The 25,742-nt window shown below is 37.4% G+C and overlaps 1 protein-coding gene across 1 annotated transcript in view; it reads left to right on the plus strand.

Moving 5' to 3' along the window:
• nalf1 (NALCN channel auxiliary factor 1) overlaps nt 1–19,502 on the plus strand; it is an 85,911-nt gene extending 66,409 nt beyond the window's left edge. The window contains exons 2-3 of the mRNA XM_046838248.1: nt 11,253–11,424; nt 16,729–19,502. Coding sequence (XP_046694204.1) covers nt 11,253–11,424; nt 16,729–17,018 — 462 coding nt within the window. The 3' untranslated portion in view covers nt 17,019–19,502. The remainder of the gene's footprint in view (nt 1–11,252; nt 11,425–16,728) is intronic.
• Nucleotides 19,503–25,742: the final 6,240 nt, after the last annotated feature.

Consider the following 25,742-nt stretch of genomic DNA (forward strand, 5'->3'; position numbering starts at 1 on the left):
ACTGTAAAATGACTCTAGTTTGTAAGGATGGGTAGGATTTATTAACTTATTTCTGTATCTTATAAAGTATACAGGTACAGTATAGGCTACTGTCACATCACTTCATGTGACAAATAAATGGAAAGAACCAAAGAGGAAACTTGGGCACAGCAAACATAAGCGCTTGTTCCAGTATATCAGTCATATAAAATATCTTTTTAAATTGAATCCATAATACTAACCAGTGCCCTGACTACTAAACATCTGATTGAGAAGCACAGTGTTACAGTATTTCTGGAAGGCTGTCCTAGTCATATTTTAAGGGTAAATGGTGTAATAATTGAAACTAGAAACATAGAGTACATAAATAAAAACGATGAACTGATTCTCATAACCAATATAGTTGGTAAATAATACCAAGCCTTTCTTTCTCAAGCACAATTGTGGCTTGAATAGGATATTGACAGCAGTCCTTGAAAAGCCCAAATATTAAACCAAGTATCGATCATCACCCCTGCTTGTATACATCGACTATTGTGTGAAAGGCAAGAAACCATAGACTTTAAAGATCTGACATTTATCTCATTATCGTTTTCCACTGACCTGAACTCTGAATAGCAATATTCTGCACTTATTGGTTTGGAAAACAAAAGCTGTCTCCTGTATAGCCTTTGACAATATTTTTAAGTACTTCTAGGGCATCCTTGAGTGCTTTTGAAAGTCAAACAGTGGCAGTAAAAAGCCACAAGTGCCAAGGAGTCCACTTGAGTCCAATTAATGAGGCTAGGCTAGTGGAGTGACTTAAAAGAATACTTCAGAGTAAAATGCTAATGTCACTAATAATGAGTGAATGCCAGGAAAACCTGCCAGTTAGCGTAATGCTAATGTGTACCTAATGTGAATCTGGATTTACTTTTTTTTGGGTGAGGGTGAAATATACCGTAAAGCATGTAATTTTTTTTTTTTTTGCAATACTGTATGTTTGTTCAGCTTGATCTTAATTAGCATACTGGCCTGTGTTAGAAGAACTAGTTTTGAATTTCATCAAGTTTTTGTCATTGACTTTGTCACATAATATGTAATATGAAAACATTTTATATTTAGATTAGTTGACGCTGGACAGGTAGCAGATTTCTTATTCATTTATCTTACTTTCAACATACATCATAGTTGAACATTTATATCAAGGCTGAGAAAACCTCAAAACAACTCTATGCACCTGCTGGCTGCTACAGTGGCTTTGCTTATAATGCTATAAATAAAATCGGCGGAATATCCCGGCACTGTTTGCATTGAAGCTTGCTGACCATGTGGTTGATCTCCGACAGTGCTGTTTTCAGTAATGAAAGTTCATGATCAAAGCTTGGAGCAACAGTTGCGCCCTTTGTAAAAGCTGTACTTTTTTCCCATGCTGCTTTGTTTGAACAAAAATCCACTTAAATGTACCACTGACTGTGTGCCTGCAACAGCTCTTTTACCCTTGACAAATATTTGACAGCATTATGCAACTCCAGAAATGCAATTAGTCTTTGGATTAATACAGCATTATTCAAACTGTTGAATATTCCGCAGACACGAGGAGCCAGATAGACAGATAGAGCGGGGAGTAATACCATCTTCTCGGCTTAAGTGACAGCGTTGAAACGAGGGAGGGGAGGGTTGCTTTGATCTTGCGTATTAATTACGGCCTAATTGAGGGAATTCTCCGTTGCACACCTCTCTAAGCTCTTTGAAGCCCGCCACCATTCAGTTCCTTCCATTCGTATTCCCGTTCCCCTCCACTAGACCAAACCACCCACCAAGACACGCGCACACACACACACACACACACACACACACACACACACACACACACATAAATACACCCACAAACAGGTCCAACAGCAAGATGTCCTTCTACCTAAACCGATAATGACCCAAGAGAAAATAATCTGCTGGCTGTGACATTTTGCTGTACTCTTTGACCTTCTGCCATGTGGAGTATGCACGGGCACTCGCTCACCAAGAATCACTATTTTGAGAGTCTGGAAAACCTGAGGCACTGAATATTGCAGCAGTAAGAAAAGAGGTGTGCATGTGCCTAGTTTTGGATCTCTTCCAGAATGGACAAGTGGGTCTGTAGTGCAGTGCCTGCTGCTTGCACGGCTCCCATCTGGACAGCCGACGATCAAGTGCGATCAACATGTGGCTCAGAGGAGGGAAAGGAAGAGAAAAAATGGGCATGCTCGAACAACGGAGAAGGATCAAATTGTTTGAAGTGAAAATGTATGTGAGTGTCAAATGTCAATTGAGATTTCAGGGACTCTGGAAGATTTGATCAGATTACAGCAGATTTTCATTCTTCTGTTTATAGTTTATGGCAGCATTATGGCGCAGCGGATGGTGTTGCCGCCTCAAGGCCCAAGGGCCTTTGGTTTTATCCTGAGCTTGGCATACTGCCTGAGTGGAGCTTTGCATGTGCTTCCTATGTCAGTATGGGTTTCCTCTGCATTCTGTGGGTTTTCACTGGCTTTTCTAAAATACACCCTAATAGACTGTTCAGTGAGTGTTCCTGCCTCACTTCCAGTATTCCAAGCTAGGCTGTGGATCCACCTGGACTTCTTTGCTAAGCAAAATAAAAAGGCAGATCTGAAGATGTATCAATGAATTCACTTTTATTTCTTTTTTTCCCAGACATCATCAAAACACCTCTTTAAAGTAACTAAGCACTTTATCTAGATTCATAAATGACAGTAGGAATAAACTTACGTCCTAAAACAGAATAAGCAAGAACCAGGACTTTCATCCTCACCTGAGGGACACCAGGTTATCTGATTAATTATCTAAACAAATGTATTATACTGTAGCAGTTTATTCTTTCTGATTAGCCATGTGAACTATTTGCACATGCTGATTGTGGAGTTTAGACTTGTGACTTGTGTTTAGACATTGATCTAGATCATTATGGAAAAAAAAATCTTGCATCTGTTTGCCATCAATCATAATCCATTAGAAACAAGGCTTAGAACATGCAAGACCTCATGTCCTTATAAAATCTGGGGCTCAGCTTTTAAATCGTGTGCTGCTCCTATTGACCCTGTAGTTGATAGTTGCCCTAATCCCAACTGCTCTCCAACATGGCATTCATCCCTGGTGCATGCACTCACTGTCTCACAATTACAGTCTTACTGCAAAAACTCAGGGTTGCTTAATCGAATCATGTTTCGTAATAACGTGGCAAGTCTTTTTTTCATGTAATTAGTTATCATTGATGCATTGTAATGATTCTCGGAAGCAGCCTAATTAGATTTGAATCATTAATGGGAAACTTATGCTTAATGAAGTTTCCTTGAGCATGTGAGATATGTTCACACACACACACACACACACACACACACTATACACTACACACTACACACTTCACACTGGCAAGGAAATCTAAGAGAACCTATCAAACTTGGCTAATCTTGTAAAGAATGGGCTACGTTCTTATTATGTCATTCTTTTATAGATGTGTGTGTTTGTGTTTCCCTTTGTTTAGTAAAGGAAGTCATTAAATACGTGACTGTTGCTGGCAGAATTCCAGGTTCCTCTTTGCACATGATTTCTTCCTAACTATCCATCTGTCACCAGACAGCATACTTGTCTAATTGATTGTGTGAGGTATTGAATGTACACCTTTTGAAAAAGAAGAAGCATTATCACATATACCTTACAGCACAGATAGATTTCCTTTCGCATATTTTTTAGGTGTACTAGAATAGGGAATTATTGCCCTTTGTTTAAGCGGCAATTTGACTTGAACCCCAACCCTTTTATAATAATATATAACAGAAGCACTCACCAGATGTCTGGGACATCCAATGCACCAATTTCTTGAAGGATTTTCAAGCTTAGCCAGCACAAAACTACAAAATAAACTGGTCTAATATGTGTTGGAGAAAAGAAGGAGGGAGGAAAGCGATTAAAGGAAAGGATGCCTAATGTCTGAGAGTTCTATTATCTTTGACCTTGGTGTACTTACTCACAGTGAAACAATAGCCAAACACAATTCAGTTCAATTCAATGTTATTTGTATAGCGTTTTTTTAAAATATAATTTTCTTTTACAATGGACATTGTCGTAATGCAGCTTTAAGAAATAAATAGACTGAGAATCTAAATTGTAGGTTTATCCCTAATGAGTAAGCCATAGCTGATGACGGCGGGGAAAAACTCCCTGAGGTGATATGTGGAGGAAAACTTGAGAGGAACCTATCCTCATTATATTGCGATTATATATATACACACACGGTAATACCTCAGTACTCGTTGCATGCTCGGAACACCAACTCTTGTGATGAAAATCGTGAGCGCTTCAGTCTTGTGGTAAAACAGGTGCTGGAAGAGTCTCATGTAAGCTCATGAACAGTGTCATAGAGTGCCCTCTTTATGTTTTTTCTTAATTATTTATACAGTACATTACTGGATTAAATAAAATATTTGTTTAATACTTAGTCCCAGAACTAATTACTGACGAGTACCGAGGTATTACTGGAAATCCCTTATATAGCCAAAAAGATCAATTGCATTACCAGGAAATTCATTATTGTTTGTTAATTATTATTTGAATATATAAATAATTTCTCAACTGTTTGCTGATAGAGATTTGAGTGCAAGATTGTTCATGGCAATTGTAATAATACTGTTCATTTTACATTTACATTTGCGGCATTTAGCAGACGCCCTTATCCAGAGCGACGTACAAAAGTGCTTTGAGTCTCTAGCAATGAATAAATTTACACTGGTACGCAAGATTACAAACTTATTATAAATATAACTCTTGAATTCTACAAAGCAAACTTGGAAAGTGCTAATTTAAGTGTTTCAGGAAGAGGTAGGTCTTCTATATTAACTTCACTCCAAAGCGATCTTCATGGTTTGGTACCATCCACAGTAATCTCCTGTATCTTTAAGCGGTCTGTGTGCTCAGTAGTAGCGAGTGGTTTAAAATTAATGAGAACTTTATCCAGAAGTAGGGCATTGATCAGGCAGGTTTGGTGAGCAGGCCAGGATCTCTGGTATCTCAGGAGTAGCAGAGAGAAAGAGAAAGAGAAAGAGAGAGAGAGAGAGAGAGAGAGAGAGAGGTGAGGTATGCTTATTGCCATGTCATGATTATAGACAATATATATTGTAAGCAGAGTGCAAGCATGCAATCAGTGATTCCAGTGATTTTTATTCACTGCCTATGGCAGCATATCTTCAAAGGGAGAGCCAGAAGGCAACAGAGGCATGAGGGCACTTTGGGACACAAAACGACCGGACACTCCACCGTCAACAAACTCTAGTGATGCGCATGAGAGTGTGAGGCGACAGCATCCAAACATCCCAGTGCACCCAAAGCACTCTATAACAGTCAATCTTTTAGATCTGCTTCTTAACTCTGTCTCTCTCTCTCCGCTTTCTCTTCCTTTATGCCGTATTAAACATGCTCCTGTGTACCAGTGGTCATGATCCTGTCGCTTTCTTCTCCTCGGATCCTCTATATTTATCTCAACACCCTACCTCTGGATGGAGTTCTTTTCAATTGGAGACCACTCTGTGCAGCTGGGGATGGTTCAATCTCAACAGCCTAAAGATTCAAAAAGTTACTGAGCAACTCAAGAACTTTGAGGATGGACTGTAATTAATATAAACGGTCTTGTATGTTGGCTCAGGACCGCAGTGTGCATGAAGAGTTCTGCATTTAAGCATGTTTCGCTGAACAGCACAACTCATCAATGATGGAACTGTAACGAATGAACATTTGGTGCTATTCAGATGAGGAAGGATTCTCTTTTGAGTCTGGTTTCTCTTAAGGTTTCTTGTTCATACTGTCTCTGGAAGTTTTTTTGTTGCAACTATGGCTCGCTCATTAGGGAAAAACTTGAAATGACAAGGAACATTTATACTTTTATATTTTTACGATTATACTTTTATTTATACAACTTTATAGTCTGTTTATCTCTGTAAAGCTGCTTTGAGACAATAAAAAAAACTTTCTTTCGGCTTCTCCCATTAGGGGTCGCCACAGCGGACCATCCGCATGTTTGATTTGGCACGTTTTTATGCTGGATGCCCTTCCTAACGCAACCCTCCCCATTTATCCGGGCTTGGGACCGGCACTAGGGCTTGTGCAACCCTAATGACAATATACATTTAAAAAAATGGCATACAAAAAAAGAATTTTTTTTTTTTTCTGAAACAGCACATTTCATGCATGTTATAAAACACAATAAAGAGTGTTCTTAATAAATCTGTTAAATAGATGGTATGTGCACAGATGAGTTTGACACATTTTACATTATTCAAATTTTTTGCAATAAACATAAAGGAACATAAATCCATTGAGTCAAAGGAAAAAAAAAATTCAAAGCAATTAAATATAACAAATATTTATTTCAAATGATTCACTATGGACAAATGATGTATGAAATACAAACGTTCCTGCAAGCAGCGTTCTAATAATTGCTTTATCCTAGACAGGGTTGCAGTGGATTCGGTGGCTTTCCCAGAAACACTGGGTACTAGAAGGGAATATTACTTGGATGTAATGCCTGTTCACACAATTACATGCTCTTTCACACCTAGAGGCAATTTAGAGTAGCCGGACAACCCACTGGTATGTTTTTGGACAGTGTAAGGAAAATAAAGAAACCAAAAGGAAACCCAGGCGGACATGTGGAGTTGATAAAATCAAACTGGGCAGACAAGATGCTAACAGCTAGAAGCTATTAGTATAGAGTATTAATATACATTGAGAGAGAGAGAGAGAGAGAGAGAGAGAGAGAGACACACACACACACACACACACACACACACACACACACACACACACACACACAGTTCCCTAATGTTTTTCTTGCCCACAGTTCAGATTCATTTGCATTTTAACCATGCTCATGCTTGTTAAGTGTTGTCCAATTGTGTTCCTCAGTAGCCCAGAATCTCTGTTGCTCTCTTATTCTTTTTCTTCATATACAATTTATGGCATGGACATTAAGCACGATGGTCCTCCGAGCCAAAAGAAATGCCTCCGTAACCTCTGACCTCAGCTTTGGGCACAGCAGAGGCAGGAGAACACACAGTTGATAATTGCACTGCTCTCTGGCATTACGCTGCCTCATTTGCACTCCAAATCCCAGAAGGCACTGCATAACGATTGAACCTTTTGACCTGGGTCTACCACTGGGTATGATTTTTGAAGGATTCTGGTTTATTTGTAGCTCTGGAACTTTTCAAGGTTTCATTACGTGATAGTCTGTGCGTTCCTTGACTCGTTGAGGCATTGCCTTGTCATTATTCACTCAGATACTTTAGTTTGACTTTATTGTGTAATATTACAGTCTCTATAAGCCATTGTAATGCCCCATGTACTATGATTGGTGTCCCATTAAAATTATATTTACATTTATGGCATTTGGCAGAAAATCTTATCCAGAGAAACATAATTATGTTATTTATTCGACTGAGTAGATGAGGGTTAAGCGCCTTGCTCAGTTTTTTGGGATTTATACTCACAACCAGAAGTGTAGCAGCCGATGGAAGGCGGAGAGTGATTTTGTTCCCCTCGATTTTCCAAGAACACAAAACATTCACACCTACTTGTCTTGTATTGGTTACTTACAGTAAGTGTGAATGAATGAACCAGTTTCCAGCTTAGCATGGGTCATAGGGTTACTTTTCATCTCGGGTGCATAAGGTTATATACTATATTTAGCAGTTAGCACAATCCTGCTATTTAATTGGCTTTGCTCTGTTTCTGTCTGTTTCATTGTTCTATGCCTTTTTTGTTGTTGTTGTCAGCTGCCTGGCACATAAATGCACTGTAAAAAGAAACAGAGAACAATCCTTTTTCCAAACACATTGTACTGTAAGATACACATTTTGAGGTAACATCACACTAGTAAATTAACTGTAAATGGTGTGGTAAAAGTTTGGACCTTTTGATTAAAACGTTAAAATTGTTTACGAATACTTGCAGTTATAAATAGTTAATTTATTTGTTGCCTTATTAAATGTTCAGTGAAAGAATCTATAACTGAACGTATCCTTTCTTAGAAATATCATGTAAAGTGATAATTCATTCAAAAAAGAAAATTGTATAAGATTGTTTTCACATTCGTGCTGTTTCAAACCTCGTCATGATTTTTCTTCTATGGAACACACACACACACACACACACACACACACACACACACACACACACACACACACACACACACAGGGTTAAACATTTTGTGTTTTACAGAACAAAGAAAGTCATATATGTTTGGAACGATGGTTGAGGAGATGGTGACCTTTTTGTGTTGTGTGTGTTTGTGTGTGGTGATCGGTTCATTTAAACTGTAATGGTTAGTATTACCGGTGCTGTAGTCTTCTGTGAAATTCAAAATATCTACTGTACTGTGTTTATGTGGCTTGTGAGTGCACTTTTAAATGAACTGGTATGTCCCTGCTCATAAACTTTTGATCAGAAGTACACCATCTTAACCACTGAGCTACCGCTTCTTTTTTAGAATATTTACTAATGAATGTCAAGTTAAACATAAAACGTATCCAAAAATACAGGTAAAGTGTCCTTCACAGCAACCTTTATATATGATAAACAAATAACTTAAAGCACTGGTAATAACCTTTATATACATAAACCTCACTTAGAAAACAGTGTTTTGTCTGTCTCAGTCCACTAGGACATCACTTTACCTCACTTTGTGCATAAATATATGAATTAATTTAACATTTCATACTTAAACATCCTTCTCCATTATATATCCGTTACAGGTTCTGAACCATGTAACTTATATATGCTAAAATATTCGGAACACGGTATTTCAGAATTCACATGAGCAATAAGAAGCTGCATCTAAATTTCCAGAAGATCATGGGATGAAGAAAAGTGTTCTCTTTCATCCTTTTTTCATATTGACTGCTCACTTTGAAGCAACTTTTTTTCAACATCAAACAAATGAAAAAGATTAAACGATTTAGAATTTGTATAAGTAGATATTCAAATCGCTTTTAACATTCTTTTGTTCGCAGTAAACTTTTCCTCATTCTGCTTGTCTAACTTTCTTTTCCCAAACAAACTAAACTCATGTACATTATCCTCTCTCTGGGTTTCCTATAATATCTCCATAGCCTTCCTCAAAATTGCTTCCCTGTTAAACACTCCTTACATAAATAATTTCTCAAATTCTGACTGTTTCCCAAATGTTTAATATTCCACTGAGTTAAATATATTATACAGTACAATATTCCAAGAGCTTTTTGGTTGTCCTCTCTTTTTGTTTTCCTCATCGTTTGTCTTTATGATTGTGTTTTCTTTGCTTTATGTTGATCTGTATGTAACTCTCTGTGTTACCTTTATGGCCATTTCTGGATCAATGAAAAGCATGTTATACTTAAAACATGTTCAATACCCTTAACATTGTCAAGCCACTCAAATACATTTTGTGTTTGCTAATTTTATGATGGAGTCCAAGGGGGCAAAACTGTTTGGTGGATTGATAGGATGATGGTGGATAATGATGGGAAAGATAGAATGTTCTCTCTCCTTTGACAATCACAGCGACCCTAACCAATCATAAGCATCTATGAGCTCAAGCATGCAAAAGAGGGCAGATCAAGCTTTCGTCAGATAGTCTAACACTTCCCTGTGACACACCAGTAGCTTTTCAATGTTCAGAGTCAATTTTTCGGTGCAACAAGTCAGTGGCTACAGGTATTTCAGTGACTACGGGCACACACCCGCTACCCTCAACGACTTAAAATCTCATTCTCATGGTCACATATGCAAGTCTTTAACCACTGAGCTCCTCCAGCCCCAAAGGACGCAGGACTTTTGAAATTGTGCATGAAATATACACAAGCCAAACTCACGTTTCCCTTTGGGAGGCGATTTGAAGATGCTAGCACCCCCTGCTGCCGAGCCATTTCTTGTTCCAGGCTTGTGCCAGCTTGTTTCCTGAGGTATTCAGAGCAAAATGTGTGTGTGTGTGTGTGTGTGTGTGTGTGTGTGTGTGTGTGTGTGTGTGTGTGTGTGTGTGTGTGAGAGAGAGAGAGAAAGATAGAGAGAGAACGTGAGATAGCGAAAAGAAAAAAAAAAGCAAGTGAAACCAAGCCTCACAAATCAGGATTCTCTGACAGCCAGACTGTGCTAATGATGACCTGTTTTTCTGCTTCTACTGTTCTCCTTTTCTATTTGCACACACTCCAATTTTTGGATGTACTACCTTCTGCACTGCCTTCCTTCCCTTTTTCCTTAACAGCAGTGTGTTCTGGGTACACTATGTAGGGCAAAATAAATGAGCAGGAGCTATTCTTACAGTGCTGTCACCCCATGCACTGCCCACTCGACTCCACTTCTCTTCTTCTCTCATATTACATGCAGTCCTGGTGCAAAAAAGGACCATGTGAAGTAGTATGTCCAAATTTAATGCGCAGTGTGTGTGTGTTGTGGTGGGCAGAATTATTCCAGTCCTAATGTCACAATGGCGTGCCAATTTGATGAAAATTCTTTGTGCCACAACAGCCATAATAACCTGATGTGACTCTCAGTGAGGTGACAGAATCAAAACAACTGTTTTGAGTAAGATTCATCGACTGAGAAAATTGTACGCTAATGTATATTTTATACCACTGCGCCATCTTCTGTTCATTCTATGTACTGCATTTAGTCTAAGCAGTGAATGCGATAAAGATACAGATTGACCAGAATGTATGAATTAATACATGGATATAATCAGTGCTCTATTTTGGGGGGCATGGGGACCCGGGATCTCCCCAAATGCATTAGGAACCCCCATGACGAGTAAAAAACAGATTTGGGGGGTCCCCAAGATTATTTTAGTAAAAAATATATAATTTACACAACTGGGGACCCCAATATGCTGTTATGGATTCAATATATAACATTATATAACAATATATATATATATATATATATATATATATATATATATATATATATATATATATATATATATATATATATATATATATGAATTGAAATCGCATATATATATATATATATATATATATATATATATGAATTGAAATCGCAATTGCTTGCATTGCTGTAGTATAAGAGGAACAAAAGACTTCAGTACTGTACATGATGTTAGTGGATTCCATCACATTTTTTCTATTTCCTATAACAGCATGCCGCGGCACATGCCCTAATATACACACTAAAATGTAAAGTTTAGTAATGGAAAGCAAGACGACCTTCACAGTTTTAGTCCCGAGTTGTTCTAATACACTCTGTGTTTGCAGGTGGTGTACAAGCCCTGGCTCTGTGCTCAATATTTCCAGAGCAATCAGTCCAGCTGTAGCCACAAGATCCCATGTGAGCAGTACTGTTTTGAGGTCCAACAAAGATGTCCCTTCATATTGCCTGACAATGATGACCTTATACATGGAGGAACTCCCAGTTTTATATGTACAGGTATGTGTTAAATCTGTCCTGTGACAATATTAACAAAAGTCGGGGCAATGTGTGTTATAATAAAAACAATACTACATCCTCTTCTTCTGGGCTGTGTAGCCAAATCATTAAGGCCTATTTTTAAAACAACCAGCATGAAGCTGTACTCAGACCAGCCTGAAGAAGAACTCATCCGCCTCTCTAAAACAGCAGAAAATTATAGAACTGTTTGAATCAGATTTAAATCCATGGTTTGTGTATCATTAGGGCAAAAGTGTTGCTCAAAGGTGAACTAGCTGTGTATGTGTAAGCCTGGCACATTGATATATATTGACTCTTAGTTCTTATAAAGAATTTCATATATTATTCTGAAATTACATCAGAAATATGGCAGCCATTTTTACTAGTGTTTTGTCAATAATTGGAGTGGGGTGGGGGATGAGATGGTTCTATCAAAGGGACATCTAACACCCACACACTTTCACAAAAGTAATTTAGAGTCGCTGATCCGCATTGCACCATGTTTTTCTTATGTGGGAGGAACCATTGCATCAAAATAGTATAAATAGGTTTTAGGCTTGATAAAATTTAGTGTTCAGTTCAGAAACAATATTGTCAGAATTCTTTACAATTTTATTTGGATTTATTTACATTTATATATAAACTTCTTAGTTTACATTTTAAATGCACTTATACTGTAGGTAATGCACAAAAAGGTTAAAGAGTTAAATAGGTAAACAGTCTTTCCTCCTAAAATTATAATGAATGTATACCTGATGTCATCCAGATGTCATCCAGATGTGGATAGGTTCTTTTTTGTGTCTGTTTTCCCCTCATTTTGTCTCATGGATTTTAAATTGCTATGGTCATGTCTCACTCACTTATTTAGAATAAACCTAGAGACAGATTTATAGATCTTAATTTTATATTTTTAATCTATTTATTTTTGGTAAAGCTGCTTTGTAACAACCCAGCAAATATATCTCTGTTGGACTTGACCATAGAAAGCCCACACAGGTTCTCTGTGGCTCAGAATATTCAGAGGCCCAAAGTATGGCAATATGTTTGGTCCAATTGGGAGCCCACACACAGAAAAATCAAGGTACAGAAATGTACCTAAAAAGCACAAATGCTTTGTTGCTTGAGCAGAGTATAACAATGTTTTGTCCTGTCTATACCATGCTACCAGAACACCTTTTCCACAAAATAAATAAGGCATTTAAAAAAAACATTATTTTGCAGAAAACATACTGATCGAAATTAGAGAACAACAATGTCTGTAGCATGGAAAAACATTATAACAAAATTTTCTGAAGGTTACAACAGTCAGCAATTAGTAGGACGTGTACAGGCCTCTGCTCTGAATGACTTCAGCACATCTGCAGCCACAGGACAGCACTAGTCTCTCACACTGCTCTGGTGTGATTTTGGTCCACTCTTCTTCCAATCTCCTCCACAGTTCGGTGACTGTAGTGGGTTTCTTGGCCATAACTTTGTCTCCAAGGATTTTCCAGAGGTTCTCTATTGTGTTGAGATCAGGACTCTGGGCAGGCCATGTCATTATTTCAATGTTTTCAGTTTCAAGGAACTGCTTTACCCGTTTTGCTGTGTGACATGGAGCGTTGTCCTGCATGAACACTGCGGGCTGATTGGGTGATAAACGCAGGGAAGGAACCATATGTTGAAGAAGGTTCTGATAAACATTTGCATTCACTCTGCCATGTAGCTGTATAAGAGGCCCAACTCCTGCTGCAGAAAACATGCCCCAAACCATGACACTTCCTCCTCCACTTTTCACTGACTTCTTTACACACTTTGGGTTCAGTCTTTCTCCAGTTTGTCGCCGAACATAATGTTTCCCATCGGACCCAAATAAATTAAACTTGCTTTCATCACTGAAGTGAACTTTCTCCTCTGTCCACACAACATGCCCCTCAGCAAAGCTTAGTCTACCCTCTTGATTCTTTCTGCTAATGAGAGGTTTGGTCACTGCAGAGTGGGCTTTCAGTCCAAATGCTCTTAAACGTCGAGACACTGTATGACAAGACAGATCCTTACCCTGTTCAGCGCTGAACTGGTGAGCAATTCCAGCTGCAGTGTGGAAACGATTGCCCATTGAGATCCTCCGCAGTATCCTATCCTCTCTTGTATTTGTCTTCCGTGGACGACCAGCCTTCTTGGCGGACTTGAATGAGTTTGTGATGTTGTAAAGATTTAATATTCTTGAAATCACAGATTTGGAACGACCAACTTGTCTTGCTATGGCTGATAGGGTCATCCCTTTGGCCTTCATCTGGACAACTTGCTCCCAGAGGCTTTCAGTCACTTTAGAACCGCCCACCATCTTGCAGAGTCAGTGAAACTGGAAGTTAGTCAAGGAAATTAGCACCAGGTACCAGATTAACACCAATAACTGGGAGGTATCTGAAAGTGTTCTCTAATTTTGATCAGTGTGTTTTCTGCAAAATAATGTTTTTTTTTAAATGCCTTAGTTATTTTGTGGAAAGGGTGTTCTGGTAGCATGGTATAGACAGGACAAAAACTTCTTCAACTGTTGAGCAGTGAAGATGACATTATTTCAGCATTGTTCAATTGTTTATAAATTGTTCTCTAATTTTAATCGCCAGTGTACCTCTGAACATTGGAACATATTTGTACCTTGTTGTTTGTAGCTCTAAAAAAACATTTATGCACTCTTAGTGATAGAAATGTACCTCTGTGTCACGGTATGGTTTAAAATCACATCCAGTGAAATGCGATGGAAAAATATCAGGATGTAATTTTAATCCATACCGCGACACAAAGGGACATTTCTATCACTAGGGGTGCATAAATCTTCTTTTAGAGGTACAAACAAGAAAGTCATAGCTCTTTTTGACTAAAGCTTGGTCACTTGTTCCCCCTCAGTACACTGTTGTTCTTGTTTGGATTGAGACAGCTGTTACCTCCCAAAATCATTATTAGATGACCAGTTCTAAAATCTGATAGGCTAAGCTATTGTAAAACTCCTCAATATATAGTATGCACACCATATACGGTAAGCAGAGAAGTTTAAAATCAATAAATCTTTCATGGTTAAGCCCGTGTTCTGTCTAAAGAACACTCTAAATAATTGTTGAATGAAAAACATAATATTGATAATAAATGCAGTTGTTTATTGAATGCCTACTCTGATATTCTTGACTAAATGCAACGTGTACAATCTACATAATTTTACTGCTATTTTAAGAACCAACAAAAACCACAATGGCAAAAAAGTCATTTACTCCTGAATGTCCATCGCTCTCCTATTCATTCGACTCAACACCAATTACTGTTTAATCACTGCTGAATGACTGTTTTTAAATTCCCTCGGTCGAGATAAACTGAAGCAACAAACATGTGGACAACCAATAGTCTTTTAATCAAGAGTAAGGGTGAACACAGAATAAATCAAGATGTCTAATACCCACTTACTCTAATTTAATAGGTTAAGTTATGTGGGTAGGATTTTATTCTGTTAATCCCTACAATAATCTTAAGGGTTTTTTAAATCTATATTTGCCCATGTTTTATTATAGTCTGCTACATACATTAAAAAGTTATAATTCTATATGATTTAAACTGAGCTACTTAAAAGTTGCCCAATGTTAACCATTATTCTATGAAAATAAATTTACTTGTCCGAGCTAGAAGCATCTACATACACTTTATATACATTGTTTCTTTCACTTCTAAACCCTTCTTGCCATTCTCCAACATCTTCCCTAACTGATAATGACTTTGCTGCTTTCTTGAAAGAAAAAATAAGCAAATCTCTGTCACTTACACATGATTAAACCTCCAAGATTTCAAGTTTTTTTTTATCTCTTCACTGTAAACCCTATAACATCTGACTATATACTTTTTGTCATATACCTTTGACATATGCCATGTCTCTTTTTTCTTAAAACTGTTCCACAATCACCTGCCTCTATTTGACACTCATAATGGCCTCCAGAATCCTAACCAGTCTGGCTTCGAAGTGGTCCACTCCACAGAAATGCCACTTGTGTCTGTTGCTGAGAGGCTTCGTGGTGCTAAATCAGCTACATGAAAATCAATCCATATCTTGAGCTTTGAGCAGCTTTTATCACAGCCTATCACAAGACACACTTATCAATAATCTTGCCTTGGAATTAGTAAACCAATAAAGGGGTGGGCTATATCCTACCCCCAAGGATCATCTGTTTTTTAAATGACATGAAGGGAATACATTTGTGTTTCATGATGATTCTTCACATGTGTCAAACAAGAATCCATGGCCCCCTTTTATTATGCCTTTATTCATGACAATGTGCTCAACCATTTCTAGGCTGATGACACTCAACTGATCGACCCCACATCCTCAAGTTACCACTCTTATCTTAACTTGCCTGGTGGACATCTCTACATGGATGGCGACTATCACTTAAAACTAAATCCCAGCAGAACTGAAGGCTCATGAAAAGATCTTGCAATATCCATGGAAAGTCCTTGGAACATTTCAATCATAAACAAATACACTCCTGAACAAACTACTATCTCTCACTCACCATATTGCTAACCAGACTTTGGCATGCACTGTTCTTCTTTAAAGCCTCACAAGGATAAATCATTCTCCAATTGTTTCTCTGATCTGTTGTCATCTTGAGCTGGAAAAGACGTCTAAAGCTTGCCCTGGTCAAGTCATCCATTGAGCACCAAACCCCTGCAACTGACCCAAAGTGCAGCGATAAGACTTGTTTCAATCAAATCCAAACTCTCCAAACTCACACAATTGAAATAAATCTTCAACTGTTTTGCTGTAGTATGATTTAGAAAATTTTGCCTTACCAGATTTTTTAATGTTCACTAGGTTCTAAATACAAGAAGTAATCCAAACCTCTTCTGGTTTAAGAGGTTGGATGTTTCTATCATGTCTTTGGCACAATCTTTCGTTTGAATATCTGTGCTACTGAATTACAGCTAAACTGATTAGTATAACTGAGCATTGTTGATGTAAACAGTGTAAACAGTGCATTTAAAGAGTTAGGTATAAAGAGAAGTAAAAGGTGGCCGTATTTAGGTCCTTTGCATGAATTGCAAGTATAAATAAATTTTAAATTACATCAGGGACCTCGACAGCAGATCAGGTCTTCTATCTTTGATGTTAAAACTCTGAGTTAAACAAGATGGGAGTCAGCAAAAATAAACCAAGTGTCTCAGAATTTAATGGCCTCAGACAAAATTGTACCTTAACTGTGCTAATTAAATCCTAAAGAGAAAAAAGTGTTGTGTGTAATGTGGTAATCAGATTTGTGTTACTTGTCTTTTTTTGCTCTCCAGGGCTTTTGGAAAATGCAGAAAACACCAAGCATGAGCCACAGTGCTGTGATGTGCGGTGGGAGTTAAAAGTCAATGAATGTTCGCACAGCACATTCAAAAGGACTCATCCCTCACGCCAGCAAACGTCTGCTGCGACCTCGGGGGCTCCGAGGCTGAATCAATCCAGACTAAAGCTCTGCTTGCTAGTCCTAGTCCTCTTGCACACGGTAGCGACCATTACAGCTGCCCAGAACTCCACCTGCCTAGCCACCATCTTTCCATTGGAGGACAATGCCCCCAGAGAAGAGTGACTAGATGTGTGTGTGGGGCTAGCTCTAGCCAATCAGCATGCTCCAAAAATTGAATGATGGCCAGTAAGGAACTGGGCCGAACCCGAGTCGACCCAAGCACGCCAGGCACGCCAGGCACGCCAGCAGATCCCTAGCTGCGCTTTACATGTTCAGTGCTCTTTTTGCCCCAGGTAGAAGGAATGACAGGATTCAAGAGAAGAGCACGGAGATATGGAGGAAGAGGAAGACCAAGGCTGTGTTATTTTGAGATGTCAGCTCTCATACTGAAAAGTATATATTTTTTTTTTTTTGTTGTTGTATCAGATGATGGTCAGCCTTTTTTCCTTTTTTTTGCTTCAGCCGTCAAAATGGGTTTTAGTGTATGCCAAAAAATTAAATGGAAAGAGGGAAGAAAGCAAAGTTATATGTATTATCTCCCAGTCAAACCACTCTGTCATACTCTGTTGTTTCACATTTGACACTTACATCAGAATACATACAGTATACATTATGGGAGGATATTCCGAGCAATTTTCAACCGTAATGCAAGATTTGCAATTTCTTTCGGATTAATGTTACAATTAACGTGTTCACGTATGGAAAACGCAATTATACTTTCTTTCGGCTTCTCCTATTAGGGGTCACCACAGTGGATCATCCGCATGTTTGATTTGGCACATGTTTTTACGCTGGATGCCCTTCCTAACGCAACCCTCCCCATTTATCCGGGCTTGGGACCGGCACTAAGAGGGGTTGGTTCCCTGACCAGGGATCGAACCCGGGCCTGCAAATACAATTTGCAATTCCTTTTAAAGACTATCCAGAATATCCTTCCATAATACATGCAGTTGCAGTAGCTAAAAATATATGAACAGTAGGCTGGTTATGGATCTACCAATAACCGTTGTTTATTATTTACCTGATTCAGATACATTCTGTTCTTGCCTTGCAAAAAAGTTGTAGACAAGGCCATATCAAAAGAGTCTTAAAAAGAGACCACCATAACAATGTTATGGTGTATTATAGTATTTCCCATTTTGTTGTATATCCACAAAACGACAGCGCTGCTTAGCAGACTACATTATGACCCTGTTGTTCTCCTAATACTTACTGGGAAGTTGATATCTTTAATGTGCAGTGAAAATGTGAAAATATGTGGTAATCAACCACCCTAATTTTCCCCAAATATTGAAGGAAACCAGCCCAGATGCCAAGTATGAGGACCTGATACTTAGGACCCATATTTCAAGTGTATTTTAGTGTAAAATCCTAAAAGGCTCTCTCAGAACAGCTGTTTTATTGACAGTTTAATCGGATGATTAACCATTATATTGTCCCAAATTTCCTCTTAAATCTTAAATTCTCCAGGCTGCAATAATATGATTGGAGTGCCTGGTCTAGCCTGGAAAAAAAATGAATGCACATGAAACAGCAGCCAATTAATCAAAACATCCAGTTTGATTTAGAATGTGGTAGTAGTATCTTTTTTTTGAGTGGTGCAGAAATGGTCCAAAATGGCATGTTTTTGACAATTTTATCATCGGATGTTCTTATTTCCACACTCCTATGCCCTCGGTATGGTAACTTATGGTAGCCTACAACGCTGATGAGCATCTGAAAATGAACATGGCATAGTAATCACCTGTAATTGCGCTGTAATTTGTTTTGGCCATTGTATGGGTCTTGAATTGTCCTACACTGTTGTGTAAAGGGCTTAGCAGATAGCATGGTAGAGAAGGAGTTCTCAAGGGCTCATTCTATAAATCTCCTTCTGTGTGTAGGACTGTACGTGTTCAGTGTCTGACTGTATGGGCCTCTGGCTGCTGATATACTGTTTTGCGCTCTGTTTGACTTGGTGTTACATCACTAACCTATGTTAAAAGGCGTATTTTTATGCTTAACATTTACTGTGTCTTTGTAATTGGCTGGAGAACATCGGTGGCACATTTGTCTCGCATAGTTACGTCTATTATTAATAACGTCGCAATATCCCTCAATCTGAAAGGCCCAAGTGCCTCCGCTGTCTGTTTGTCTAGTGTTTTTCCTTCAACACAGCAGTATACAGTATATAGAAATGGCAGCAGTTACAGTCATTTAACAGTGTTTCCACACATATGCGATGCTTGGGTGTGGCCATAATATTTTGTGGCCATAAAAAAATCTCACATATTATTGTTTTCAATTTGGCTCTGACACTCGCACAGCTCGGGAAGGAAAGGACCGAATAGCGCTGCCAAAGCAACCTCTTTTATATGTCATTTTTTTGCAGTCACGGTATAGTTAGTCTGTCAGATCTTATAATAATTGCACAGTCTCATTTACTGCACACTTTGGTTGCACTTGGGGCCTGATTCACATTTACTGAGCACATAACGTTTCTAGCTCCTTCTTTAACAACTCAGAACAAAAACACTTTATTGTCAAATTACACAATACAATAGAAAACTGGGGTGCAGGTAATTAAATAGAGGTATAATAGATTTTTTTTGTTCTTATTGATATGAACACCTCACAATGGTTTTAACCTAGCTGCCATAGAACAATATATTGGGAGCTCAGTCTCCTCTTTATCAGCAGTTAATGACACCGATTTAAAACCCTAATTGACAACTTTCTCCCGGTGGTCTCTACTCTTGCATAAGAGCCATGATTTCATGCTATAATACGGGTATATTTCGAATTTCACCTAGAAATGTCATGTTTAAGAGACTTGCATGTGTGTATGATTTCAGTTTGGCTCACAGCTCTGTGATCAAGAAGGAAACAATAATTCGGTCCAGGAGTATTAAATACAGTACATGAAACCCAACCCAAGTAATCTGTGGGAAACACTACAGATGTAATAAAGGCCAGGCTAGTGCTGTATTGTAGTTTCGTGATGACCGCTTTACTAAGTGAACTTAAAGACATGCTTTAACCCATAGTCTTGTTGTATGTTCTATTTGCTGTTTAAAGCAGCTGGCCAAGGTCTTACAGTTCAGAGGTGACAATCATTCCTCATTCCATTAAACATACACGTTCACTTGGGGTCGGAAAAAAAAAATCCAGCCTTACAAGCAAACAACAGGATTTGTGGATATTAAGGATGCACCTTAAAAAGATATATATCTTTTATTAGAATAGAGAAATTATTGTAAGGAAGGATATTCAAGAAAACATTTGGGGTTTGCAGTTGTACACATTACCATCATGCTATTTAACCATTACATTTTACCCAGACAGCTTAGAATATTATGCCTTGTGGGACAAACAAAAGTATAATCAAAAAGTGTCCAGTGGAAAGATATTAGAGCAACCAGGCTTATAATACAGAGGTTTCACAGCAATTGTTGACCCCAGTTCTGTCAGATATTTTGATTTCCCATTTAATGGTAACAGATACAGTAGAAAGTCTCTCGAACTGGCCTCTATGTTGGTCCTGGTTACTTTAAAACACCAGGCAGGTCCTACACAATGTGTTATATTGCTAGAATCACATTCAATACGTCTATCGTTTATTCATGCCCTTGTTTAAACCACCTTTCTTCAAAAATCCTGTTAATCTATGCAGATGTGCCTCTGTCATTATATTGTAGAATTGTGCTAATGTAAATTTGTGCTAATTTGTCTCACTGTTGCCTGTCTTTCTTTGAAACTTTGGTATTTTTATTTTATTTAATTTTTTTTTTCTCCCCACAATCCCTTTTTTTTTCACAAATCTGTTACCATTTTATCTGTCACCTGTCAATGGCATTTTCTTAGTCACGTCTAAAAAAAAAGTGTGAGCTGCTTAACTGAACGTTTTACTATTCTGGGCTGGGCAAACTGAGATTCCGTGAAATTTAAATACACAGACATGGAATCAGACATACATATATATATATTACAATGATTATTACAGTGTCATATTGTCATACAATAGATGCTTTAGTTCACTGTTTCCTCTTTTCTTTTGTTTTTTTTTTACACAAAGACTTTGATTAAATATTTATAATTCGGTCTCACAGGTCATGACCTTTTTTGAACGTATGATGAAAAATACAGATATGTTTATGAGAGTTCTGTTCTAAGGAAAATAAATAGAGATATGTTAACTATTATGGTGGATGTGTCCAAAATTTGTTATTACTTAAAAATGTTTTAATGACTACAGTATAGGAGGTATTAAGTACAAACTGTGGTCCAAAAGTACTGTGTATCATTACAAAGGCATAACAACGTAACAACGAATTCCCAGTGGGGTATATACTATAAAATGAAACTATCTTGAATGCAGGAGGATTTGAGGTATTGTATACAATGTACAAGTATCAAAGCTTCACATTTTCTTCTTGTATGCCAGGGTATGTTCTTATATGATATTTAACACTCCCTCTTCCACTGGTTGCTATCTTTATGGGCATTAGGCCTGACCCCTCTTTGCATGTAAAATTCAACAGAAACTTGATAATCAGTTTGTTGGATTTGTTAAAAAGAAAAGCTAAAAAGAAAAAAATCTCAGTGCCACCATCTCAACCAATAGATTTAATACTACAGTACTAATATATTCGATTTTACTTATTCTGAGTGATCCTCAAACACTTGAGTAACAGTATCTGAACTTTGAGTGATTCTAATCCTTAATAAACAATGATATCAGGGCCTGGGCCGATTCTTATCATCAATAGGGAGCAGTGTGAACACAGTGAGTGACTGTTATCGATAATAAGGTACCAGGTACCATTATCAGCACCATCAGGGAGCCCTGTTTGTCATTGTCTGACAGGGGATACTATCAGGATGTGTTCTAAACCCTTGCAATGACTTTGTTGTACAGCCATCAATAGTGTTGAAAGGAAGCCACTGATGCAGTCCACTATGTCCTTAAAACGAGAATGGTCAAAAGATGTGGATAAATGAGAACAGTTAAAGAAATGTAATGTGTGTTCATTGAGCCGTTTCTATTATGTAAAACAATTCAGAAAAATGAGTGTGGACTTCATTCTTTAAGAGATATTATTTGCAGAATCCAGTCATGGGGTTCCCTGGTGGTCTAGTGGTTAGGATGCGGCGCTCTCACTGCTGCGGCCCGGGTTCGATTTTCGGTCAGGTAACCAACCCCAACCATTAGGGTTGCACAAGCCAGTGCACTCTTAGTGCCGGTCCCAAGCCCGGATAAATGGGGAGGGTTGCATTAGGAAGGGCATCCAGCGTAAAAACGTGTGCCAAATTGAACATGCGGATCATAAATACGGATGATCCGCTGTGGCGACCCCTAATGGGAGAAGCCGAAAGAAAGGTTTTTTTTGCATAAACCAGTCACACTGGTTGCTTGGAGTGATAAGAGAAGCCAATCTAACACACAAACATAACATCTAATCAGATTGAAGATCATCCTTACTAGTTATATGAAGCACATTGAATTTGACTGACTCCATGTTGATTTTGGAGTCTGCTTGTGGAAAATGAAAATTGAGTTCATTTAGCCACAAGGGTGTACAGTGGGCCACTTTAAATTGTTTCACTCCAACCCATGTAAACCATATCTTCATGGAATTTGCTTTGTGCCCAGGGGAATTGTCATGCTGGATCATGCTTGAGTCTCCTGTAGTTTAAAGGAAGGGAAGATTTAATGCAACCAAATCTAAAGAAATCCTATACAATTACGTGCCTTCAACTTTGTGATTAGAAGTTTAAGGAAAAATCACATATGGCTGGAAAAGTCAGGCATCCCAATACTTTTGTCTATATATTGTATGTGCTTGTTGAAATCCACATTTGCTGTTATAACAAGATGGGCATTGTATTCATTAAGTTGGTAAAAAGCAGTAGTGAGGTCAGACACGGATGCCAGGTAGGGTGCAATTCATGTCAAAGGAGTGAGCGGGGATAAGGTCAGGAGCTCTGTGCAGGTTATTTGACTTCTTTTACTTTAACCTTGGCCTGCCATTACTAGGTCGCACCTCTAATTTTGGGACTCACAGCTGAAAATGACCTACCTGAATTTAAATGTTAATAGTTCCTGAAAAAAGTGTGCTTTATACACTATCTAGATATCTTTGGAAATTAGACACTTTGGGCTTTACTAGCCACCATAGTATTCTCCATCAGAGTTGATAAAAAACAAGTTATAGATGCTGATGTGTCCTGTAAATTATTTTAGCGCAGTTAACATATTTTTATTTTTTATATATATATATATATATATATATATATATATATATATATATATATATATATATATATATATATATATATATGAAATTAGTCCTGAAGCCATCCAGAAAAAGTGATGTGCTGAAAGAGTTGTTATTTCTTATTTAATGAAGATATCATGAAAAATTTGATTCCTACAAACAATTATCTAAAAATATGTCTGGTCCCGCCATCCAAATTTTGAAAGTCACAGCTGTAAATTACCTACTTAAATTTAAATGTTAACAGGTTCTGACAACAATGTGCTACATAAACAATGTAGGTATCTTTGGATGAAGACACTTTGGGCTGTACTATTCATTATCCAGAGTTGGTATTGCTCATAAAGATAATGTTATAAATGCTGAAGTGCACTAAATAAGAATTTCCTGCATTGATTGTGTTATTATTTCATATATAAATACATTAAATCAGTCCTGAAGCAATCCACAAAGGTACTGATTTAAAAGCCACACAGCTCATAAGTTTATGTTTTAAATGCAATGAAGAAATCATGAAAAATCTGATTCCTACAAACATTACAAGCTATTGTTATACAGTTATAGCCATTCATACAGTCTGCATTGATACGGATTGACGGTCATGCAAATGGCAGAAATATGCCTAACAAAACACACAGACACACACACACACACACACACACACACACACACACACACACACACACACACACACACACACACACACACACACACTCACAAGCATTTCTCTTATAAAAAACAAATAGCCAGATCATATAAAACTGTACAGGGAGATATAAATTGCAACTCACAGATGTAAAATAGGCTTAGATTTTCCATCCACATACAGGTCACAAGATGCTGTCATTACTTTATGCAAGAATATTTTTCTCATTGCTGCTTAATGCAATCTCCAATAAAACAAACTTTTTTAACTGTCCATTTTTTTTTCTTTATTTTTTAATCTTTCTTTTTCTTTTTTACATTTTTGCAAACAAAGCCCAGTAATCACTAGCTGAAAACAGCTGTTTGTCCATAGAGACATGCATTACACTCCCTAACAGGCCTCTCTTGTGAACAGTAGCGTTATCATGCTGGAGCAGGTGTAGTCCTCTTAGTTTCATTAAAGGGAAATTGAAATGCTTTGTGGTAACAGTTTTGGGTGCTTTCATGGCTAGGTGTCCATAAACACATAGCTGTCAAATTTGTCATAAAGATATGGCAGTATGCTGTAATAAGGACATTATGTAAATGAAGGTAACTGTAGACTTAATGGAATTTTAGTACTCAGTGTCTGTATTGAGGTTTCACCCCACTGTACTTTACATGCCACCTGTACTTTAAAACTCCATTTTAGTTCTGTTTTATTCCTTTGTGTCAATATAGACTCATGCTTTGATATATAATACAACTTTTGATACTGTAGCTCATTCCATGTTACATCAGGTAAGAAAAAATTACAATCAGTTTTTCCAATCTTAATGACAAATAGTCTGCTATAGTCAAGTACATGAAATGATTTAGCAATTTGCACCATGTTAAACAATTTAATACGTTCTCTTCATTTTGACTGTATCCTGTATAATGCAAAACTCAGATGCAGTAATAAGTGTTACTAGAAATTATGTGAGACCTCAAATTAGTCTAATAGGGTTGCTGTTGATAAAAATAAAACCCTGCAGATTTAAAGATCTTGTAGAAGAAGGCTATATATGACTATGTTGAACTTCACCCGTTATCCACTAGGTGACAGTACAAGCTAATTTATATTAGAAGTCTCGATGCATCAATAAAGACTACAACCTACCTTTCTACCTACAATTTTTACTTTCTTTCTACATATTTCTGTTAAAAACTAAAGTTTAGAATCCATGTGGCTAAACACAGAAGAGAATAAATCAAATCAAATAAATCACTACATCATATTAGATAAAATAAAAAAAAAAAAAAAACTTTACACAGGAACATCACCTTTGTTACATATGTTACATACCATATTACCATTATGTACTTTAGAGTAACATGTCTAGTTTGTCTACTTTAGACATGGACACAATTCACAATCTTTCAATGTTACGTCTAGATTAATGTTACAGGAATGTTACAAACTGTTACAGGACTGTTGCTTTCATTCTTTTACTTTCCTAATCAGATAATTATAATGAAAATTGGTCTATTGGACAATGTCTACAAATTCAATAGGCATATTCTGTAGCTGCAAACATAATGATCAATGAGCATTTTAATGTATAGATTTAAGACATTTCTATATAATTAATACTTGAACTCAACATAAGTCAAGGTAATGCAGAATAATACCAAGTCTCTTTCGGTAATATGCTGCAAATTGAAAAATATCAGTGCACTGCATTCTAAAACCTGTCAGAATAGCTTATTATGGTGAGTCAGCTATAATGAAAAGGTAATCTTTGTGTTCCCTTTTCCCTTCCTCAAAATTGTTGACTTTTGAACAAATTATGAAACAAAATAATAAGTAAATAATTTATAAACAATAGATGCTTTTTTTTTAAACAGTGCTGGAAATGTGTTACTTTATAAAAAAATTGTTTTGATGATTCTTCATTTTAGGTTTTATTCTATGTTTCGATTG

Source organism: Silurus meridionalis, chromosome 24 (assembly GCF_014805685.1).
Source record: "Silurus meridionalis isolate SWU-2019-XX chromosome 24, ASM1480568v1, whole genome shotgun sequence".
Classification (NCBI taxonomy): domain Eukaryota; kingdom Metazoa; phylum Chordata; class Actinopteri; order Siluriformes; family Siluridae; genus Silurus; species Silurus meridionalis.